At 36.8% G+C, this 21553-nt stretch overlaps 2 protein-coding genes across 3 annotated transcripts; both read left to right on the top strand.

Moving 5' to 3' along the window:
* Window positions 1-310: 310 nt before the first annotated feature.
* On the top strand, window positions 311-11178 carry Erk7 (Extracellularly regulated kinase 7). Of its 2 annotated transcripts, none has more exons than XM_076129612.1 (8): window positions 311-445; window positions 686-1056; window positions 2165-2371; window positions 4867-5007; window positions 5365-5504; window positions 5975-6173; window positions 6599-6766; window positions 7169-11178. In XM_076129612.1, exons 2-8 carry the CDS (start codon window positions 734-736, stop codon window positions 7617-7619), a joined length of 1629 nt encoding a protein of 542 aa, XP_075985727.1. In that variant the 5' UTR covers window positions 311-445; window positions 686-733; the 3' UTR covers window positions 7620-11178. The 2 variants fall into 2 exon arrangements, with proteins under 2 accessions (XP_075985727.1, XP_075985729.1); XM_076129614.1 differs by having other exon boundaries at window positions 334-441.
* A 707-nt stretch (window positions 11179-11885) lies between these two features.
* Window positions 11886-21044, top strand: LOC142982801 (uncharacterized). Its single transcript, XM_076129485.1, has 14 exons — window positions 11886-12023; window positions 12493-12688; window positions 14085-14157; window positions 14834-14961; window positions 15523-15594; window positions 15965-16048; window positions 16417-16462; window positions 17455-17621; window positions 18282-18349; window positions 18943-19078; window positions 19368-19477; window positions 19761-19854; window positions 20125-20265; window positions 20673-21044. The coding sequence occupies exons 1-14, from the start codon at window positions 11886-11888 to the stop codon at window positions 20753-20755; spliced, it is 1536 nt and encodes a 511-aa protein (XP_075985600.1). The 3' UTR covers window positions 20756-21044.
* Window positions 21045-21553: the final 509 nt, after the last annotated feature.

The following is a 21553-nucleotide window of genomic DNA, read 5'->3' as shown; positions in this document are numbered from 1 at the left end:
CCTTGGGTTAATTGCCGTAGATACAAAAAGTATAATCTGGCCAGTGTTTTGAATTATAAATAATGTGTTTTACGATGACTACAATAATTTTATTAGTGAGTTTAGTTGAGCCCATAGAAAAAAAAGATGACATGTCTCAGCGTCATCAATCAAATTAAAATCAATTACGTATACGACAGCAGGATATAAAACAAAACCCTTGACATGATTTTTTTATTGAGCAAGTAAAATATCGATTATACATATTTGCCTCATTACTAAAGTTGTCATCATCAGTTACCATGGTTACTGACAGCTTGTTTGGGCGCCCGTAAACAAATGAAACTCGAATGGCACAATTCAAAAGTAGTGCCGATGACTATCTAGTTATATTGCAAAAACGAGACAATTACAAAAAATAGCAAATAGATAATGGGACTTGTGAAATATAACTCCAGTTTTGTACGTAAGTAAAACTTAAAACTCACTTGTTAGATATTTGTAATGAGTAATTCTCTTCCGATTACCTATCGATATATTTCTCGTTGCTTAGCGTAAATAATCAATATTTTGACAATGATGGTAGTCACGCTTCTCTGATATTCAAATAAGCTCACGATATCCTTCGAATTTACATTTTATATAGTCGTTTGATAGGAAAACATGACTATAGCGAATATATGAATTTTAATTGAATCGATTTCAGAATTTGATTTTACAATCACTGTATAAGTTGTGTTGAAGAGAAGTACTGATGAATCAAAATCAAGTGAAAAGGGATGAAAAGAAAAAGGATGTGGGTCAAAAGCAGGGTCAGAAAAAGAGCCCAGACAAGAATATGTCGGAAATTGACGAACATATTTTGAAAAGGTTTGAAATTAAGAAAAGGCTTGGTAAAGGTGCTTATGGTATTGTTTGGAAGGCTGTTGACAAAAAGACTAAGGATGTGGTGGCTATTAAAAAAATATTTGATGCATTCCGGAACCAGACTGATGCTCAAAGGACTTTTAGAGAGATAATATTTCTTCAGTCATTCAGGAATCATCCCAATATTGTTAAGCTCCACAGCATACACAGGTAAGAATTTGTTTTTTTACTTCTAGTCTTATTTATTGTGGTGTTATGTCCTGTTCTTTTGCAAGGCAGCCCCATTGTGGCCCCAAGGAAGACTTCAAGGGCTCCGATTAAAAAGGATGCATAGTAAATAAATGAAAATAAATTTCTGTATATTTATTTCTTCACTTTGATAAGTATAGGTACTTTCAGAAAATCCAGAGACATTCTATTATTTTTCTACTAGTAAAACTGAACTTAAGTAAACAATCCGTCATACCATGAGGATACCTATGCTTGGCTGTAGCTTAGTAATGGGTTAAAGTTACAATGATTTTTTTTGGGCTTTATCTGGGTACTAGCTGACCCGCGCAACTTCGCTTGCGTCACATAACCACTCAAACGTCCGTGGAGACTAAAGTATCCATAATTATATTACAATACCCTCCACGGACGTTTGAGGGGATAAGAGAATTGGTCAAAATTTTCCCCATTTTTGTAACATTTTTTACTTGTACTCTGCTCCTTTTAGTCGTACCGTGATGATATATAGCCTATAGCTTTCCTCGATAAATGGGCTATCTAACAGTGAAAGATTTTTTCAAATCGGACAAGTAGTTATTGAGATTAGAGCGTTCAAACAAACAAACTCTTCAGCTTTATAATATTAGTATAGATTACTTTAAAGCTTGTTCTTTCATTATCTGTCTGGATATTTTGTACAATTTATTATTGGTTGCTATAATTTTGACAGGCCTTGTTTTGTGTGTGTCCCTTAAAGTGTCTTACAAAATTGTTTTAGCCAATTTAAGCTATACATTGACTGCCTCTGTGGTGCGTTCAATAATCTAACCAGGTGGTCAATATGAGGTCCTAGGTTTGATCAAAGGAGTTGTGGTCTTTTCTAATTTATATTAGAATACTTCTCAACAGTAGCCCAGAGTTTGGTCACTAGCCTGGTACCTGTATGGCAATTGGCTCGCTCCATATTAAATGGGACTAACATTGTTAATGGCAAAAATTTAATTTAATTTGAAAATTGTGAGTGTTTCATATACCTCTATCAACACCTTTGGGTATAGTATACATAACAGGGCTATTTGTATGTTTGTATGTATGCTGTAAATTCCAGGGCTCTCAACAACCGCGACATCTACCTAGGCTTCGAGTACATGGAGACAGACCTGCACAACGTGATCAAGCGCGGCAACATCCTCAAAGACATCCACAAGAGGTACATCATGTATCAGATGCTGAAGGCCACCAAGTACATACACTCGGGGAATGTGATACATAGAGACCAGAAGCCTAGTAATGTGCTTATTGATAGTGCTTGCAGGTAAGCTAGGCTTTTATCTTACTAATTATACTTATAAACACAGTTGTAGGCGACTTATGACGGCGGTACTGTTTCGAAGTTAACACGTCGCCGACATCGTTCTTTCTTTGTCGTTATAGTGTCCGTGTTTCTGAAGGAACGTTAATTTCTGGATCCCGGCTGTCATTTTTAAAGATCTTTGACAGTCGTTAACAGTTATTATAAGCTTGAAAATCTGGCAACCAGTCTTACCGAAGGGTATCGTGGTATAATCTAGGTAACTGGCTTGTGGAGGTCCGATAGGCAGTCGCTGCATGAATCCAGTTGCATCCGGTGAGACTGGAAGCCGACTACAACATAGTTGGAAGAAGGCTTAAGGCTAGGCTGATATAGTATTGCTGATATAGATTAACGTGGTCACATCGCCGCAATAACCGTAGCGCCGCGTGTGGTGGGTTCGAATCCTACCTGGGACAGATATTTGTGTGTTGAACACGAGTATCTGTTCTGAACCTCGTAGTTGGTGTATCTATATAAGTATGTACTCAGAAGTATATAAGTAGGCTTATCAGTTAATTTTCTTTTTAAATCAAACGGGCGTGTGAGTTGTCCAATGATATTTATCTTGAAGTGCAGCACTGGTTCGGGTAGGTCGGGATCGCATGCAACTCTTTTTGTCATTATCCTACCCTGTTTTATATTTCCCTTTAGTTAACCACTTACGATTTGAATAAAAATTTAATAATTACAATCTGATCAGCGCCCCTAGCTTTAGCTATAGGAACTATTTTAAAGTAAATTTTACACTTGATTTTACACTTTAAAGTAAATTATTTATATTATATACTAATTTCTATAGAAATTAGTGAAAATAGGTTATTGATGGGTTTTAATTGTAAATAATGGTAAAAACGGTTATCCTTTCTTGTACCTTTTACCTGTTATAATAAGCAGGAAATCACCAAATTTAAATTGTTTATTTTTAGGTACCTACTTTCGTATGGAACAGCTCGTAACTTTTTCCTTCAAGGCATAGGTACTTACTTAATTTCTGTACTTTGCAAATTAACGAATTAATTAATTATATGCTAGGTATAGACTGTTGTACGATGTACCTACTTATGGAACAGCCGTTATAAGTTGTATCAACAATTAATGCATATACATATGCATGCATACACCATCTGGCATGGAATGTGTACTTAATCAATAAAATTGCCATTACAAATATTGAATCCGTAGAGCGTTTTATGTCAAAAGCTAGCAAGAGACTCACAGCTTATGCCATTTCACAGATAATAATTCGTTATGGAAATCAAACCTGCGACCCTTTCACTCAGTGGTACTCATATAACAACCTTAACCACTTCGCAAGTCGATTTCAAAATAACCATTCAATATTGAAAGTACTTTAGCTTGAAGTACATTTGCTCAATTAATTGTTAATAAACTATAGAAATAATAATATTGGTTCTAAGTAGTGCTTGATACCATTATAATAATGGATGGTATAAATTTTCATACCTTCAAGGTCTTAACAATAGACTGGAGACCTATTCAAACTATAAAGGCTGAGCACTAGATTATAATTTATGTTAAAGGCAAATTGATTATATTTGTTACTAGAAAGCGCTAGGGTTGCTTTGTATTTCATCTATATCTATACTAATATTATAAAGCTGAAGAGTTTGTTTGTTAGTTTGAGCGCGCTAATCTCAGGAACTACTGTTCCGATTTGAAAAAATATTTCAGTGTTAGATAGCCCATTTATCGAGGAAGGCTATAGGCTATATAACATCACGCTACGTTCATTAGGAGCGGAGTAGCAACGAAAAATGTTACAAAGACGGAAAATTTTGACCAATTCTCTTAGGTGACGCAAGCGAAGTTGCGCGGGTCAGCTAGTTTAAAATATAATTTACTATATTTTGTAGACTGTTTTGCAGCCAGTTTCAATGTGGTCTTTTGATTCTCAGACCCGTACATAAATACATTTGCCGTTGTTCGAATACTAAGTGCCTGATAAAAAAATATCCGAAAATGATTGCCCAGAGTTAGAATGTTGTAGACCTCTGCACCTCAGAGGGCACGTAAAGCCTGCGCCTGATCTCTCACTGGTCGAGTCGGTTTAGCCGTCCCACCAGGTTATAAGAGTGAAAGAAAAAAGAGTGTAGGTTCCTGTTACCTGTGTATTGTGCACACACTTGGACACTATAAACAAAGTCGTGCACCGTTCGCTGATTTTAATAAAACTGGCCGCCTTAGCCTAATATCGGCCAGGAGGACATTTTCTTTTTTTAAGACCCGCGCTACGAATTGCTCTTGTGTCGCGGGGACTTTACAAATAACGGACAGAAAGTACAACCAGAACCGCAACAATAATTTGTGGTTTGCACAAATACTTATTTGTTCCGTGTGGGAATCGAACCTCTCGATGCACTGGACCACCTCAACTTATATGTATGTAAAGCAGTCTGACAGTAATGGGTTTAAAAATGACATTATTACGTTCGCAGGGTAAAACTAGCAGACTTCGGGCTGGCTCGGTCGGTGTCCAGCCTGTACTCCGGCGGGGAGGAGGGCGCCGACCCGTGCCTCACTGACTACGTCGCCACGCGCTGGTACCGAGCTCCCGAAATACTCATCGCTAGTAAGAAGTGAGTGACTTATACTATATTAATGACAAAATGCATGTGAATGAAGTAAGGGAATTTTGAATGCCCGGTTTCTGAGATACATTTAGCGGCGTAACGTTGAGGTACAATAGCGTTTTTTAATTCCTAGGTCGGACAAAGTCTTATTGTTCTTTTTCTTATTTAACATTAGATTTTTGTCAATAGTAAAGCCTGTAATTTGGTAACGTGCCCGGTGAAATGCTATAGGCTCGCTCCCTATTACTAACAATGTTAATGGCGAAACGTATATATTTCGTACAATTCTGTCAATCTTTGGGTATTATGATGAAATGTATGCTTAGTTCAAAATTTAAGATGTAATTTAAATTTTATTTACAGCTATACAAAGGGCATAGACATGTGGTCTCTGGGCTGCATCCTGGGCGAGATGCTGACAGGTCAGCCGCTGTTCCCGGGCACTTCCACCGTCAACCAAGTGGAGAGGATCATGTCGGCATTACCTAGACCATCTTCTGAAGGTAAACAAATATATGCAATAAGTTATAAGTTGGTACCTCCTACGCAAGTGGTCGCAGGTCCGCACCCGAGGTAACACACCAATCACTTTTCGAAGTTATGTGTGTATTAGAAATAATTATCGCTTGTTCCAATGGTGAAGGAAAACATCGTGATGCAACCTCGCGATGCCTGATAGTTATTTATATCAGTTCTTGAGGGTAAGCAAAGTCCCCAACCCGCAGTTGGCCAGCGTGGCGGACTAAAGGCCTAATCGTCCCTCATTCCGAGAGGAGATCGTTTCCCAGCAGTGGGACATTAATGGGTTAAATTATTTTTTATTTGTTATTAAGTTTCAGTACCTCTGGGTAAGTATCAAATAACTTATCAGATTTTTTAACACGGGTCTTTTATGAACCTCTGCCTACAACTAAGAGTATAACGCGCGTGATTTTGTGATATAGTTTCTATAATCGAATATTACAATTTCCAGATATACAAATAGTATGCAGCGGTTACGGCTCCTCTTTGATACGAGAACAAGCATCAAACAACAACGGCGGCGCATCTCTCACATCGCTGCTGTCGTGTGCGCCGCGGGATGCTGCGGACTTGGTGCAGAGGCTGCTGGTGTTTAACCCGGCTAAGCGACTCAGTGCCGAGAGAGCTCTCGACCATGAATATGTTGGCAAGTGAGTGAAATACCCAATCTATTAGCGTAGAGAGTTACATTTGTTTTGTATTAAGTTTTATTTAAAACTAGCTTTTTCCCATGGGAATGCGCCATTTTCCCGGGGTAAAAAGTAGCCTACGTCCTTTCTCGGGTATCAAAATATCTCCGTACCAAATTTCATACTGACCACAATTTACATATTGGTTCAGTAGATTAGGTGTGATTGAGTAACAAACAGACAGAGTTACTTTCGCATTTATAATATTAGTATGGATTACTGTTTGTTTGATTCCAATATGAGTATCCGTGTTGTGAACATAACGACTTTTAAACTTGTATTTGCTTATATTTATATTAATTTTATCATAGTCAATGTGTCAAAAAATCATAAGAAAATAAAATAAAAATATGAAATCTAACTTATCCTATGTTATATTACACCAGGTTCCACCGCGAACGCGACGAGCCGACCCTCCCGTCGGACGTGCTGCTGCCACTGAGAGATGACAAGCAGATGTCTGTGGACGACTACAGGAACAAGCTGTACAGCATCATGGCGAAGGGCTCGCAGGCCTATCCCGTGCCGGCCAAGAAAAACCATACTAGTCATAGGTACAAATTTAAATTTTTATCTAATCTAGCCCACGTTTAACCAGCGTGGTGGACTTAAAATCCCTCTTTTCGACCAGATCCTTGCCCATAAATGTCTTAAAACCAAATTTTACCACAATTTTGTAATCGTAAAAAATTTCGTATAAACAGCCAGAAAATATCTTAAATATTAAACACAATTTTCGCGGATTCGCTTGGCTGAATATTTTGTTTTCATGTTTTTCAATACCCTGGCAAAAAATAATAGTAATTACTACAGTATTTGTAATAATTTTATACCATCGTATAAAGCTTTGCAATTTAGTCCAAATAGATTTATGTATATCCCTAAACGACACACGGACAGCCACTTCCACAGTTTAATCACATCTGTATACTTTATTAAATGTCTTTGATCGTCAGCAACAAAACCCACCCTCTACCGACCACCACAAGCAAAAGCAGCAAGAGTTTCCACGAGACGGAACACCACAAGGCATTCACCAAAAACAAAAACCTTTCTGCCGACCAAAAGACCCGGCCGAAGTTGACTAAACCGGAACGACCGAAGGAATTCCGTTCAGACCAAACTATAGCCAAACCTTTGAGGGCTACAAAAGTCTTTGAAAGACACGACTGGTTGGAGTCAAACTGTCATGGCGACTATTTCCAACCAGTTACAAGATCCAGTCCTTCGGAAAATGGCTTCATGAGTGGTGGTAAGAAAACATCTTTGCAGCATAGAAGGAATTCCACTTCGTTCTCAACTGTGACTATAGGTGGAGATGCTGACTACAGCACGATTGTCGGCAAGCAAAGACACGGGGTTATCACAGCGAGCGCGCTAATGGATCTGAGAACTAGCATACGATGAATAGTTAAGGTAAGGTTTGCGAATCTCTTTAAATTGTTCGCAATTAATAGGTATTGCCGCTCGATTTTTAACTACGAAATTTAGAATGGTCCTCACTCAGAATGGACACTCATGTTAGGTATTATTTCATGTCGTAACGCGTAATTTTCACGTGGTTTACATACATATATAATATAATTTTTCATAGAAGTAGGCTATAGACCTAAGAACGCCACTTGCTACGATTCATACAAACTTTTTTTACTTCATTCACATCCATACATCTTGTTACTAAACTTGTAAAGTATTATCTCGTTGGATTTTCTGAGTGCGGCCGTTATAAACACTTTATCGTGTTTTAGATTTTTCCGCAATCATTTAGTTAATACAAATTGTTTTCGGTGTTGAGGTTTTTGTGTGTAGTCTAGATAATTATAAGATGCTAGACATATATTCGGTTCGGCATTAATCGGCCTAACCGGACGGTAAAACTAAATATGTGTAGATGAACCCGATCGGCATAAGCCGAACAAGTGAGTCGAGTCGGTTTTGTTGTTCGATATATATTGAAGGCCAACTGAATATGTGTGTTGCAAGATTAATGCAATTTTTCCGAGCGGCAATATTTTTTAATTGTATATTTTTTTCTATTATGGTAAGGATAGGTCCTTTTTGTGATGTATCCTGTTTTGTTGTATGATATTTTGTGTTGTGTGATTGTCTTTTCGCTTGTTATTTATTAAAAAATACGCATCCTATAGCTCTTAGCTGTTATACTTCAATAATTTTGTTACTTTTTTCGGCCTATACTATTAGTTTAATTTGCTTTTTGAGACTTGTTTGACCATTTCTGGGTAAGTTTCAGATAGCTAGCATATAGATTAACTGACACCTAATCATTAGCTGTGAAACTGGCCCCTAACTTAGTTTGCAGAAGAAATTAAATATTACGACTGGAAATGTAAGCTTTAGTAAATATAATTTAGCCGATATGGGGCTTATTAGGGGGGCTTAAATGGGGCTTTATATTTTTTAATAGTACAAATAGCGAAAAGACAATTTTTTATGTAAGTGTTTTAATAAAAAACTTTTTTCCTACGAAGCAGCAAAATAAAATAATTTAGTTTTTAACCGACTTCGAAAGAAGTAGGTTCTCAATTCGACTGTATTTTTTTATTTTATGTTTTCAATTGAACTGTGTTACTGTTTCTAGTCATCATTTGTTTAAATTAATTTGAAGTTTTTTTATTCATAAATATTTTAGTCCGTCCAAAGACAATATTGAGTATTACTAGCAATAAATTAGATAAGTTTTTAAAATTAAACGAGTGTCTGCAAAATTATAGTTTTAATAAAATAAATTATATTCCGATTCTAATAGGATAGTAACACTAAGTAGACCAAATTAACACTGCCATAGATATAAATGATGAGGAATTAAATAAAGATAATAATTATAAACGTATTTATAATTGCTCAATGATACAAGCTCAAATATGTTCCTGTGACCCTTGGGGTCATCACTATACTTTGTTTACCCTATACGGAAGGGTAACATTCAACAGTTTTGTACCCTTTCGTCGAAATAGTCTTTGCGAGGTAAATGGCTGAGTAAACGATACTCTACTTTAAGTAAGACTTATTACCTTGTCCAGAAGAGATGATATCCCCGCGATTCTTCCACGCATTTTGCGCGAACGTTCCGTCTACAAAAAACGTGAGCTTTGCGTGTATTTTGAACTGGCGCGAAGCTTTTGGACCTGATGTATGGGCGCATAGTAGCTCGGTAACACGCGAACGAGTTCGCACGAATCGATTCGCAACGAATTTGCCCCTTCTGGACATGGTCTTATGTCGCATGGTGTCATTGCTACATCTACATTAACTTGTGACGTAGCGATAGAAATAATTTTGAGTCAAATTAAACATTTTCGGTCGTTGACGTATTCGGCTGATATAGTTTAACTACTTAGTAAAGAGCCTTGGCATGCAAGATATATATAGATTGTAATTAACAGTCCGGGTATTTCACAAATAAAATAGCTGTATCAAAATGCTCCCACACTTAAACAAATGTTATAAGTCAGTTTCTAACGTTATATAACTGCTGTGTGGGAGCACCCAAACAGGTCATTGTCAGCAGCATAAGCCTGCGGGCTGCTAATGTTCTAAATTCTTATCTATGTATACCTTAACAGCCGCGAAGCTTGTATACGAGGCTCTCTACTAAGTTGTAGGATTATAGCACTTTAATTCCGACTGACCAGTCACTCTTTGAACCTATTTTCTAGTAGAAAATTAAAGTGTCAGTGTATGTCTATACCCTCGCCTCATTTACAATAGAAGTTATGAAATTGCGTAGTTACGCTTATACCTATGTAACCTTTTACGGTAATGTCTGCAATATTAAAAATAATTCAGAATATTCAAACAATTTCCTAGTATAAAACACCATTGTATTAATAAACTAATACGGCCTTAAAACGGGTTTTTCAAAATCCAAGTTTATATTAAACATTTTGATGACAATTCGGATTTTGATTATAACAGAAACCAAGTGTCCTTATATTTGTAATCAAATATAATGAACCAAATTAAATGTGTTTGATATTATAGACTTAAACTTAGCTATGAGCCGGGTACCGTATACGAGGATATATCTGTCACGCTCATTTGGATCTAAAAGAAAAGAGACAGAGATATTACCTCGCGAAACTATTCGCTGTGCCGGATCCCGGCTGTTCGATAATGGTTGTAATAAAAAATGTGGAGTGCTGTACGTACAATTAGCAAAGAAATTCTCATGAAACTTGGTTATTTGTGTTTGCGCATTCGTCAATTTCGTCATTCTGTCTCTTTTACTCTTATGGCAAATTATAGAGACATAACTATCACATTTGACGTATCTGGAGACACAAAAAACTATGTGTAATTTTAAAAATATGATTTATAACAGGGCCAGTTTCCAAATATCCTCTCTTACCCCCGGTTTCTGAGGTACATTTAGCGGTAGTTTATATATTCAATAGCGTTTAAGCTCATATAAACATTACAATTAGAATAGATAAAATACCTTTAAATGTGCATCAGAAATTGGTCATTAGTGCTCCTTTACACTTCCTAAGAAACTTCTGACGACAAACCATACCATGAAGGTTATAAAATTACTTAGTTGTTTTTAGTAAATACTTAGAACAACAACTTTACACACACACTCTATCGCGCATTCTTAGGAGCGACAGGATTACGCGCGGGAAAGCACCGCGCTCTTCGCTCGGGATTTTGTTCGCGGGCTTGACTGATGACCGCGGCGCGTGGTCTTTCCTTTCCCCTTGTACATCCTTTATACGCGCGCTCTTTCACGCGCGATTGTTGTTTCATGCGCGATAGAGTGTGTGTGTATAAAGATGGCTATTGTTCTAATGATGTTATCCGCTATAACCCTTTGTATTTGTTTGTTTGTATTTAAATTGTACGTGCAGTTGAGAGTCGTGTCAGTATCGTCATGGTATGACATTCGGTTGGTTTAGACACTTTTGTATTTCGTATTTTACATGACGAATAAACGATTGTATGTGATCATGTTGTTTTATTTTTAACTAATAACATTCCTAGTAGATGTTGTCTTGCAACGAAGTCTTTTTTCAGCAAATTAAACTTAGTAGTAGCTTAGTATACCGTCTGCAGCAGCACTTTTTGCGTATACTTACTACAGAACTCCATTGAAATACACACGTGATATCGATCTTAATTTTAATAGGTCTACTCGTTCAGGAATCGTATTTAAATTGTTTTAAAAAGGTATAGGTGTATAACTTGGAATGGTAATACTAGGTTTAATTATAGAGTTAGTTCAAATTATATTAATGTGCAGAAAATATGGTACAAGATGTGTGATATGTGGTTTACTAAATAAATTAGTTGGTATCACATGTTTTGTCAACTTTTAGTTTCAGCGAGTTTACTGAGCTATTTCTCTTAAAATGTAGAAAGTCGTATTTATTATTTAAGGCCAAGAAGTAGGTACTCGAGTGTAAGTATGTCTTATCGTTAGATACCTAATAGCAATCGTGAAGAAGAACTCCTACCACTACTTCTAGAACTACTTATAATAGGATTATGGGAAATACCTTACCATAGATTAATTTGTTACAGTGACTTAACTCTTTAAGTAAGTATAAATAATTCTGGCTGTCAATAACTTTATATTTCTAGAGTAATTGTCAAATGTGTCAAAGCAAATCAATAGTTTATTTAGACAATAGAAAAAAATCGTAAATTATCATAATGAATTATATAAAGTTGGTTGATATTTTGTTCATATTGTTTAGTTTAGATCATGTTAGAGCCGCGAGCGTTGTTCCTGTGCTTTCTTTGGATGCGAAAACTGCTGATAAATCGAATAAAACTACTGATAATTTGAAGGTACCTTGTGTATTTATTGATCTAGCTAAAGTACATAATATTATTCCTTCACAAATAGATCAGTCGCTCCATGTGTACTGATCTACTGATAACCCACTACATCCGGTGAGACTGGAAGTCGACTCCAACATAGCTGAAAGAAAGGCTCCTTCTTCTGGGTGGTTTAAAAAAATAACCTCAGCCTTCTAACCTAACCCACCCATGTCGTTTTGCCCAAAACCCAATTTCTTTAGCCTTCATTTCGATTTTGTAGGTGCTTATTTTTGATCTATCTATACAATAAAAACATTTTGACTGAATTGTGTTGTACTAGTCAATAGTAATTTTGATTGGTTAAGAGTTCTGACTGCAACAAAATAAAATTATATACTTAAATGAATTTAAATTTGATGAAATTTAATACACGAACAATATCTACCACGTAAATCAGGTAGTAAATAATACCTAATTCCTCGGGTCCCCCTTCCAGTACCTTCCCTTCATAATGCTGATAGACAAGGAGATGGACACGAGCGAGTACTGGCGAGAGACGGAAATTCTGTCTCTAGTGCGCAACAATGAGGCCGACATCGACTACGAGAAGTGCGAGCAGACCACGCCGGAGCAAGGCATTGTTAGGTTCGTCTCCAGGAGAACTGTCAGGCCTATTTGTAGATCACGGATTGGTAAGTGAAGATAAAATTAAGACTGAATACTGTTACCTATTTTTTAAAAGTGTAGTTCTCGATTTGTAATATAGGTAGGTATATGAATATTAAAATCACCCGTGAATGACAGGCGCGATATTTCACCCGAAGGTGTTAGGCAGAGGTGTATAAAGTACACCCACGTTTCACAATTTATAATGTTAGTCCCATGTAATAGGGAGCCTATTGCCTTTTGCCGGCACGTTTTCAAGCCCAGGGCTAGTATTGAGAAATATCGTAATTTAAATAAAATTATAAAATGCTTCGGTATAGTAGGCACCTTAGCTGGGACTCGAACCCGAGACCTCATGATCAGCAGTCATATGCACTACTGCTTACAACAGAGACAATCATCTTTACTTATTATTTTTTCATAATAAACTTTTGTATACAGAGCCTCAAATAGTTCAAAACTCTAAGGCCCTCTGTTGGTGCGACAGATATCCACCAGATATGTTTAAAGTTAGAAACCGTACCTTCGCACATACACACAGGTGTACTTGTGAAACAAGATGGCGGCCACGCAAGATCTTTGTAGTTAAGAAGAAAAATATACGAAATAGACACGTACAAGAAAATATACCGCAAGATTTTGATGAAAATAGTATTAATTATTTTATATTTTGTGTTTTGGACTGTAGGGTAGGTAAAGGGTTTCATTGTTAACGTTCACCGTTAAAATTCAAAGGGAAAATTGTTTATTCGGTGGGTTAAGCAACCCTTGGCGTGATCGTTCTATAGATGGGAGACCGCATAGTGGTATTTGGACACCGCGTCTCCATGCTTCGGAGGGCACGTAAAACCCCGGTCCCGGTTGATGTCTATGAAAATACCAGTCGTTAAGATATGTTCAAGGCCTTTAAAGATCTTTTGGACAATTCTGAACTAATTTTACACTACGTTGACTATTAACGATAAAATGCAAAAAAATATATGTAAAATAACTCAGACAATGGGTTTTGTAAAATAAAGGCCAATACGTGTTATAACAGTAATTAGCATTTACATTTTTATGACTAAGAATATACGAAGGTTAGGTACTGAATTATTAAACAGTTTATTCTGCTTCTAACCTACAAAAAATCCTACAGCAAATTATCCATTTCAAACTAAAAAGCCCAGAAAATGTGTTTACTCTGTATCTATATGAATATATAAATAAACCATACCCATATTTCCTTACAAAATTCAAGTCTGAAGATAAAATTTTGCATAAAACAATACCTATTACCAAGACAACATAAGTTCAAAGGAGTTTCTTTTCAAACACTCCACACAAAAAACAACCTTATTTTTATAGGAATAAGGTAGTATATAGCTTTATTTACTAGAATAATTTTATAGTTGAGGAGCTAACAAGGTTTTGTGTTTGTAGATTACCAAGTCTGTCCCCAGTGCCCACATTTTAACAACCACACCGAGTGCGAACTTTTCAGAGACTCTTGCAAGTAAATAATACTTTTTTACCCTTTTTTTAGTATAAAACCTTATCTTTTCTCAAAGGACTATCAAATGGTAGGTTAGTTAGGCAGTTTGCTGCCGTCGGCGTTGGATAAAAACTAGATATCTGTTCTTTTAAGATATGCGTTGTCATCGTAAAACGGAATATTTTTATGGAATAACTTGGGTGGTAGAATACTGGCTTTCCAGACAGGGACATTTTTATTTTCTGAGTTTTTAAAGAGGAGCTTTTTATGAGAAGAATATCATTGTATCTAAAGTGTTGTAGAACCCACTGCTTACGCTTAGTGGAGAGCCTTGTTAGCACGGTTCGCGGCTATCCGAGGTACACTAAATTCACAATAAGGAACATCAGTGACTTCTATACATATGCATATGACGGTTCGATATAGATGCGTCATTTTAGAAACACACAGAATTCTAGTTTATAATAGAGATAAACTGTGTATGCCAAGGCTCTGCTAAGTTGTCAGACTATACTCGTAGATCGTTTTTCAAGGCTCTCTACTATGTTGTCCGACTATAGATTACCGTCCAAAAATTCAACCTTATATTTATTTACATCGAAGTTTTAATTAGTTGTCGACCCAACAAACCAAATTTTGCCCGAAAACCCATCACGAGTGTGTTAAAATATTTATATCTCCTTATTCATATTCATAGAGAGAGGAAGGTGCACCCGTCAGAGTATCGCACATATTGTAACCGCAAGTACGGCAAGTGGCGTACGATGTTCGTGCCTGCAGACTACTCGCAGTGCAGGTGTTGCGACGAGTGCATATTTTATAGAGGTATGATATTAATAACATTAAGACATATTAAGTCGCAATAAGGAGACTTCTCTTTTCCCGTAATAACCCTTGAAAAATGATTTGAAGTAAGTACTACGTTGATTACTAATCAATCTTTGGATTCACCTCAAAGAAATTGCAACAAACTCGTGACCCATGTTTCGATAAATATAAAAAAATATGCATCTAGCTAATTAAGTCTAAAATTTGTCAGTTAGGGCCTAACCCTTCCCTCGTTCCGGGACCTTGGCCCAGCAGTGGGACGTTAATGGATTAAATTTATTAAGCTAGCTAAGGCTCGTGTAAGATTCCCAAGTTGATATCTTCCCGAGGTGTTCTTTATTACATCAGTCACAAGCGTTTACTCGATTCAAAGAAGGTATTTTCAGCATTCGTGTATGTCTGTATTGGGGTGGCCCCATAAGATCATACGTTGAATGCAGATAAACTTGGTACAAGCGTATATGTGCATGTACGTAAGTGAAGTGCGTCCATACGCTCGTAACTTATCCCCTAAAGATTGCGTGGTGGAGATAAGACTCAATTATCACACAATTTCAGAATTGGACCAGTCATGCATTGAAGACGAATACAGCTTTGACACTGAAGAATTCCTACCTGTTACTACTATAGGTAACTTATTACCTTCTTATCTTAAACCGTAGAATGCTGTTACTTTAGGAAAATTTGGGGTTAATTTGATTATAGTATTAAGTAAATAGCTCGCATAAAATGCTACGACGAGTATAGTTTGCTAGTTCTTGGTGTTAAATATCGCTAATAATAAAATTGTAGCGTTTCAAATTGTGTATTTGCCATTAAACATGCCCATTTTTTTCCATTTTACAGTATGTAACTATGTAACCCCCGTATTAAAAAGTAACCCCCATTATATACTTATCAATTATTTTAGTAGCAAATATCAATAGAAAGTTGATTTATTTTGTGTTGAAATGTATCAAATGGACTTAAGTAAGTGTATGGTATATTATTATGAGTTCAGATTTCAGAGCTGGCTGCAACCCTTACTGGGGACACCCTGAACAAGAGTACAAGGCTCTTCGATGTGATAAAACACTGCGACGATGTAAGTTGATACTGTCTTGGTCATTAAAAATGATACAGTAGTCTAAAAATTATGAGGGAAAAAGTAAGTGCAGAAATATAATATGAAATCTTTAATATCTTATATATAAAATTGCCATGTCACAATGTTAGTTACCGTACTCCTCTGCAACGGCTAGACCGATTCTCATGAAATTTTGTGGGCATATGAGTAGGTCTGACAATCGGCCAACATCTATCATAACTACCTATCATTTTTCATAACCCATAATTTATTTTTTAAATTTACATGGCAAAACAGCGTTCGCCGGGTCAGCTAGTACGTTTATATTTCTGCTACTTTATGAAAGAATTCTAAATTCTAGTTTGTAAGAATATTATAATTTCCAGGTGTTCCCGTTACAGTACCGCAAATACCGAACGAAACATTAAATATGTAAGTCATTTCAATAATATATTACTCTTGGAGGTTTTCGTTCTCAAACCAAGCTATATTTACAAAACATCGTACGCGATGGAGTTATAATGTAGGTTTAGATTTACATAAGTTAGTTTAAACATAGTTATTTCTAATAGGTATTCTTTTTTCTACTTTTTAAAATACTGTAGCGCGATTATCTACCATTATCGACTATTTACAACCGGTTAGCTATCGGTAAATTTGAGTGTGAAAATCCAATTACCTCCTCTAGCGGGATTTACACAAGCTATTTTTACAGTACATACATTAAATGTGAACCTCTCGATACTCGATAGTATTGACCGTAGAGAATCGTGCTACTAGGCTGATTTGATAAACTCTCATACTGTTATTAAAATACATTTACCAGCATTTTAGTTACAGTGGTATGAGAATACAGAAAGGTACGATAAACTTTAAAGTTAAAAGTGGAGCACGCAGGCCGCAGCTGTTTATTCTCAAAGCATAGACAATTTATAATGTTCGTAATAAATCTATCGATCAAAGAAACTGTCCAATAGTGTCCAAGAATAAATATAACTTTGTATTTATTAGAACTATGTCGCTCTTTACAACTTTCCATTGGAAAAAGTTCATAATTTATGACATGGATCGTCATTTGCATGTATTACTTGAACCAATTGTTTTGTTTATTTAATTGTTTTTTTTATATACCTAGGTATAAGTATTCTTTCTTTATAAAAGGCGAAGTTAAGAGTCTTATAATGGGTTTAAAAATGCGAAATCCGTAACTTGCATTTTGCAATAGCAAATCTGTTTTAAATTTTAACACAGAAATAAAACTATATTAAAATGCATAAGGCTGTATTTGACTGTGCCGTTACGTGTATATTATATGTCGTGTATATAAAGGGTACATAAAAATACAAATTATATTAATATAACATACAGGCAATTATCACTATCCCAAATATAACTACTCATACTTAAATTCCCGTATTTCGTAGCCGCCGTAGCTTCCGCTACGAGCCGGCTACGGGCGAGGACTGTCCGATCTCGTGCCGCGGCTTCGAGTGCAGCATGGGGCAGGTGACGGAGGACGCGTGCTCTCCGGGAGGGTTCCTGCCTGATAAGGAACAGTGCAACTGTTGTGGACGATGCAGCGTTTATCATCGTGAGTTTTATAGAAGGTTCTCGGCGAGCCGTCGATTTTGTAATTGGCTATTGTTAGGCGCTGTCTCCACGGGCGAGAGAATCGCGGCGATATTATCGTCGTGCCACGTATTTCTATACACTCTCTATGGAACCGTCTCCACACGGCGATAATATCGCCGCGATACGACGAGTGTCAACGAGCGTGCGAAACGTCAATACATCGTCGCTAGTCGGCCGCGACAAGCAGCGAGTCAAATGCAGCGTCATTTGTTTTCAATGTTGCCTCTTGTTTCGAGAAGCTTTTTAAACAAGGAAAACGCGGGCTACGAGTCGCGACGATACGCGGCGGAATTATCGTTCGTGGAGATTGTCCGACGATACAAGGGCGGACTCGTCGCGATTCTCTCGCCCGTGGAGACAGCGCCTTAGATGAATCAGATATTTTTTTGATTGACTAGTGTAAATTTAGCTCTTACATTTAGACAATACTGATAATCCATGCAGTAAAATTACTATGCTCGTGCACATGACATAGTTAGCAAATTAAAATAATTTGCGAACTATGTCATGTCATTTTATCGGAATCTCTCGTTCGCACTTACACATTGTCACATTACTATAATTCTTTTGATTATGACGTTTGTAACGGCCTGAGTATAAGATTTTTTTTATTATACAGAATTGGGTGAAAAGTGTGCCGAATTCAAGAAAACTATTCAAAAAGTCAACGGTACCGTGGAAATAGAGGTTAGTGTCTTCGTTTACTGCTCTTTTGTTTACTAAAAAGGTCAAGGTTAGTAGGTATTATATTTTTTCCCGAGTCAATCAATATCAATATCTTTATATATATAATTCTTCTGTAAGTGTGTATGTCATTGAACTTCTCTTAAACGACTGGACCGATTTTGATGAAATTTTTTGTGTGTGTTCAAGGGGATCTGAGAATGGTTTAGATTCACAATTTTGTCCGCTGGACAATTTTTTTAAATTATTTTTTACAAATTAAAGACGTGTAGACAGACAACGTCTGTCGGGTCCGCAGGTATTTATATAAAACTCATCCGTCAGTGAGCACAGCCGAAACTACTGAACGTAGAAAGTAGAAATTTGGTATGAAAATTCCATAAGAAAGTAGAGGATCAAGCACTCTGAGAGAGGATTTTCGGAAATTTCACTCCGAAGGTGAAATTTCTACGTGGGCAAAGGTGTGGGCGGAAAGCAGCTGTGTTCTATAATTCTACGACAATTCTAATATAAGACAATCAAGAATGCCACAATAATTATTTTACATAAAATAGCCATGAAAACCACCAGGTAGTCCATATTCCTTCTCTGTGCAGGTAGAGGAAGAGTTCCTGGAGCCAGGCTGTGATGACGGACTGGTGTGTCGGCAGGGTCGGTGTCAGGACATCCACGTAGTACAGTCTGCTACCCAGGGCCGCAGGAAGAGGCATGAGGGAGAACTCCTGGCTAACGGTTGATATGCCATGCATTTTTTTTATAATTTAACGAATTGATATTGAGATTTAGCAGTTAGCGATATAATTATTATGAGGCTGTATTTTATATGGGAGTCCTGGAGATTTCGGATTTGTGAAGATTTCTTTATGATATCTGGTTAAGAAGGGAGAGAGGACGGTTGATAATATAATCTTAGGATTTCTCGATACGGCAGAATTATTTTACACAATTTAAATGAGACATGACTTTATTTTAGTCGATGTAAAGTCACAATGAACTGAAATTATGTTGATATCTATGTCAGAGCCGTGCAAGCGTGAGCTGAAGTACTTCAAGAAGAAGTACGGACCTGACGGACATCTGCACTACAACGCGCCGCAGTGCACGCCGCTTTGGTTGTATGCACCTGTACAGGTAAAACCTTTTATTACATAAGTATTTCTATGTTTATTTACATTGATGTAGTGAAACGATTGATTATAAGGTTTCGTAATCGTTTTTATGTAAGCTGTTTTCAATTGGCTATTGTGATTGTAGTTAAGTTGCTTAGATTTTTTCTATTAATCTTATTAACAGCGGTTGCTTAGAGTAGTAAAAGTTATTTTTAACATATTTTGTTATAACTCCCTGTTTCTGTACTTTTTTGAAATAAAGATCTATTCGTCCTAAGTCACGAATATATTATTTATTTTCTCAGTGTCGCCGCTTCGTATGTTACTGTGCTCTGGAAGACGGTTCCGTCATTCAAGGTATCAAAGTACCGCGAGTAGAAGTATCCAATATGAATTGTGGTGAGCATTTTTGCTTCATGTGATAAAACGTCCTATTGTTTTGCACTGCCGGTTCTCATTGTCGAAATAATATACATTTCATTAGCTCATAGCTAAGTTTGTAATCAAGAAGTTGAAATTCCTAAAAGGGCACAAAGTATGCAACTTACAAATATTAGTTAGCCATCGTTGTCGATTCGAGACTTAATCCCTCTTTTTTTGTGGGGAGAACCGGAAGCAACAATGGATTAAATTATTTTTTATACTAAAGAAATCTATAATTCTTATTAGATTGTGCCCGTGAGAAGTGCAGGACTGGTTCGGACGTGGAGTGCGACGGGTACGGCAACTACAAGGCAGCCATGTTCACGCCGCGCACCGAGGACCTTGGCGTCTGGCGCGCTGATGAACACAAGGATGATGATAACAAACGTATGTCGAAACTTCTACGTAACAAGTCCTATGTTGTGTTGTCCACCAACTTAGTAGAGAGCCCTGAGGGCGTATGCTGGGCAAGCGTGGGATTCACGATACTAAGTCGTTAGCCTATAGTCTACAGATACAATCTCTTTTCTCTCCCGTTGTTTCGGCCAGATCAAAGCTGTATTGGTTTCGGAATGAGTGTCTTGACCATGCGTTTTTTATGCAGACTCTAATGAACGTTTCTCTGTCTCGTAGAGTAAAAAATATCCCACTTGGCCATAAGACAATGGTCACAATAGGGTGTATAATTTACCTTTTGAAGACGGCTTCAATCTACGATTGTGGGTCAAGATTTTTAGCTCTTTTATAAAGTAAAGCGACTTTCAAATCTATGTTTTTCTTCTATGTTTTGACAGTGACGTACCTGAGCACCACGAGACAGTTGTTTGAAGAGATGTTACCTACCACCATAGCGCCCGGCCCTGATCAAGCCGCCTGAACTAGTATAATATACTCTTTCATTGTTTAACTCGCTTTTTATTTTGTTAAAGTTAGTTAGGAATCAAAAATGTATCCTTTATTACTTCACATTGTCCTTCCTCATATAGTCAGGCTGCTGCAAATGTGCGAACTACGTCATAATCAAAAGAATCATAGAAATGTGACAATGTGTAAGTGCGAGCGAGGGACTCCGATAATATGACATGACTTAGTTCACAAGTTTGAAATCGCCGGAGTATAGTAACTTGTTCCTCATTAGACTTCAAGCATGTAACAACATCATTATATTTCAGGCAATTAAACAGAATACAAACACTAAAATCATTTTTTTTAACTACTAGACAATGTTAATTGATAAAACCAAGTGGAAATTCGTTTAGTAGTTAATGCCGGCAGACAAGACAGACAGATGCGACTTTATAGTTTACTTTATATTTAAGTATGTAAGTATATTTTATACTAGCTGACCCGCGCAACTTCGCTTGCGTTACTTAAGAGAGAATGCGTCATAATTTTCCCCGTTTTTGTAACATTTCTCGTTGCTACTCCGCTCCTATTGGTCGTAGCGTAACGATATAGCCTATAGCCTTCCTCAATAAGTAGGCTATCTAACACTAAAAGAATTTTTCAAATCGGATCAGTAGTTCCTGAGATTAGCGCGTTCAAACAAACAAACAAACAAACAAACTCTTCAGCTTTATAATGTTAGTATAGATTTAACGTATAAGTAGTTTAATATGATATTCGATAAAATTGTGTGCAGTTTTAAATTAACCGAACTCTACATCTCTATCAA

This window comes from Anticarsia gemmatalis, chromosome 22, assembly GCF_050436995.1.
Source record: "Anticarsia gemmatalis isolate Benzon Research Colony breed Stoneville strain chromosome 22, ilAntGemm2 primary, whole genome shotgun sequence".
Taxonomy (NCBI): domain Eukaryota; kingdom Metazoa; phylum Arthropoda; class Insecta; order Lepidoptera; family Erebidae; genus Anticarsia; species Anticarsia gemmatalis.
The sequence above is the reverse complement of the archived record's forward strand: the minus strand, read 5'-3'. Positions and strand labels throughout refer to the sequence as shown.

Excerpts from the sequence above, each read along its gene's own strand:
- Erk7 (XM_076129612.1), top strand. The coding sequence starts at position 734 with ATGAATCAAAATCAAGTGAAAAGGGATGAAAAGAAAAAGGATGTGGGT. Across the intron at positions 5,008-5,364 it reads ATACTCATCGCTAGTAAGAA|CTATACAAAGGGCATAGACA; the intron begins GTGAGTGACTTA and ends TTTTATTTACAG. Across the intron at positions 6,767-7,168 it reads AAAAACCATACTAGTCATAG|CAACAAAACCCACCCTCTAC; the intron begins GTACAAATTTAA and ends TTTGATCGTCAG.
- LOC142982801 (XM_076129485.1), top strand. The coding sequence starts at position 11,886 with ATGAATTATATAAAGTTGGTTGATATTTTGTTCATATTGTTTAGTTTA. Across the intron at positions 12,024-12,492 it reads AAACTACTGATAATTTGAAG|TACCTTCCCTTCATAATGCT; the intron begins GTACCTTGTGTA and ends TCCCCCTTCCAG. Across the intron at positions 16,463-17,454 it reads CCGAACGAAACATTAAATAT|CCGCCGTAGCTTCCGCTACG; the intron begins GTAAGTCATTTC and ends CGTATTTCGTAG.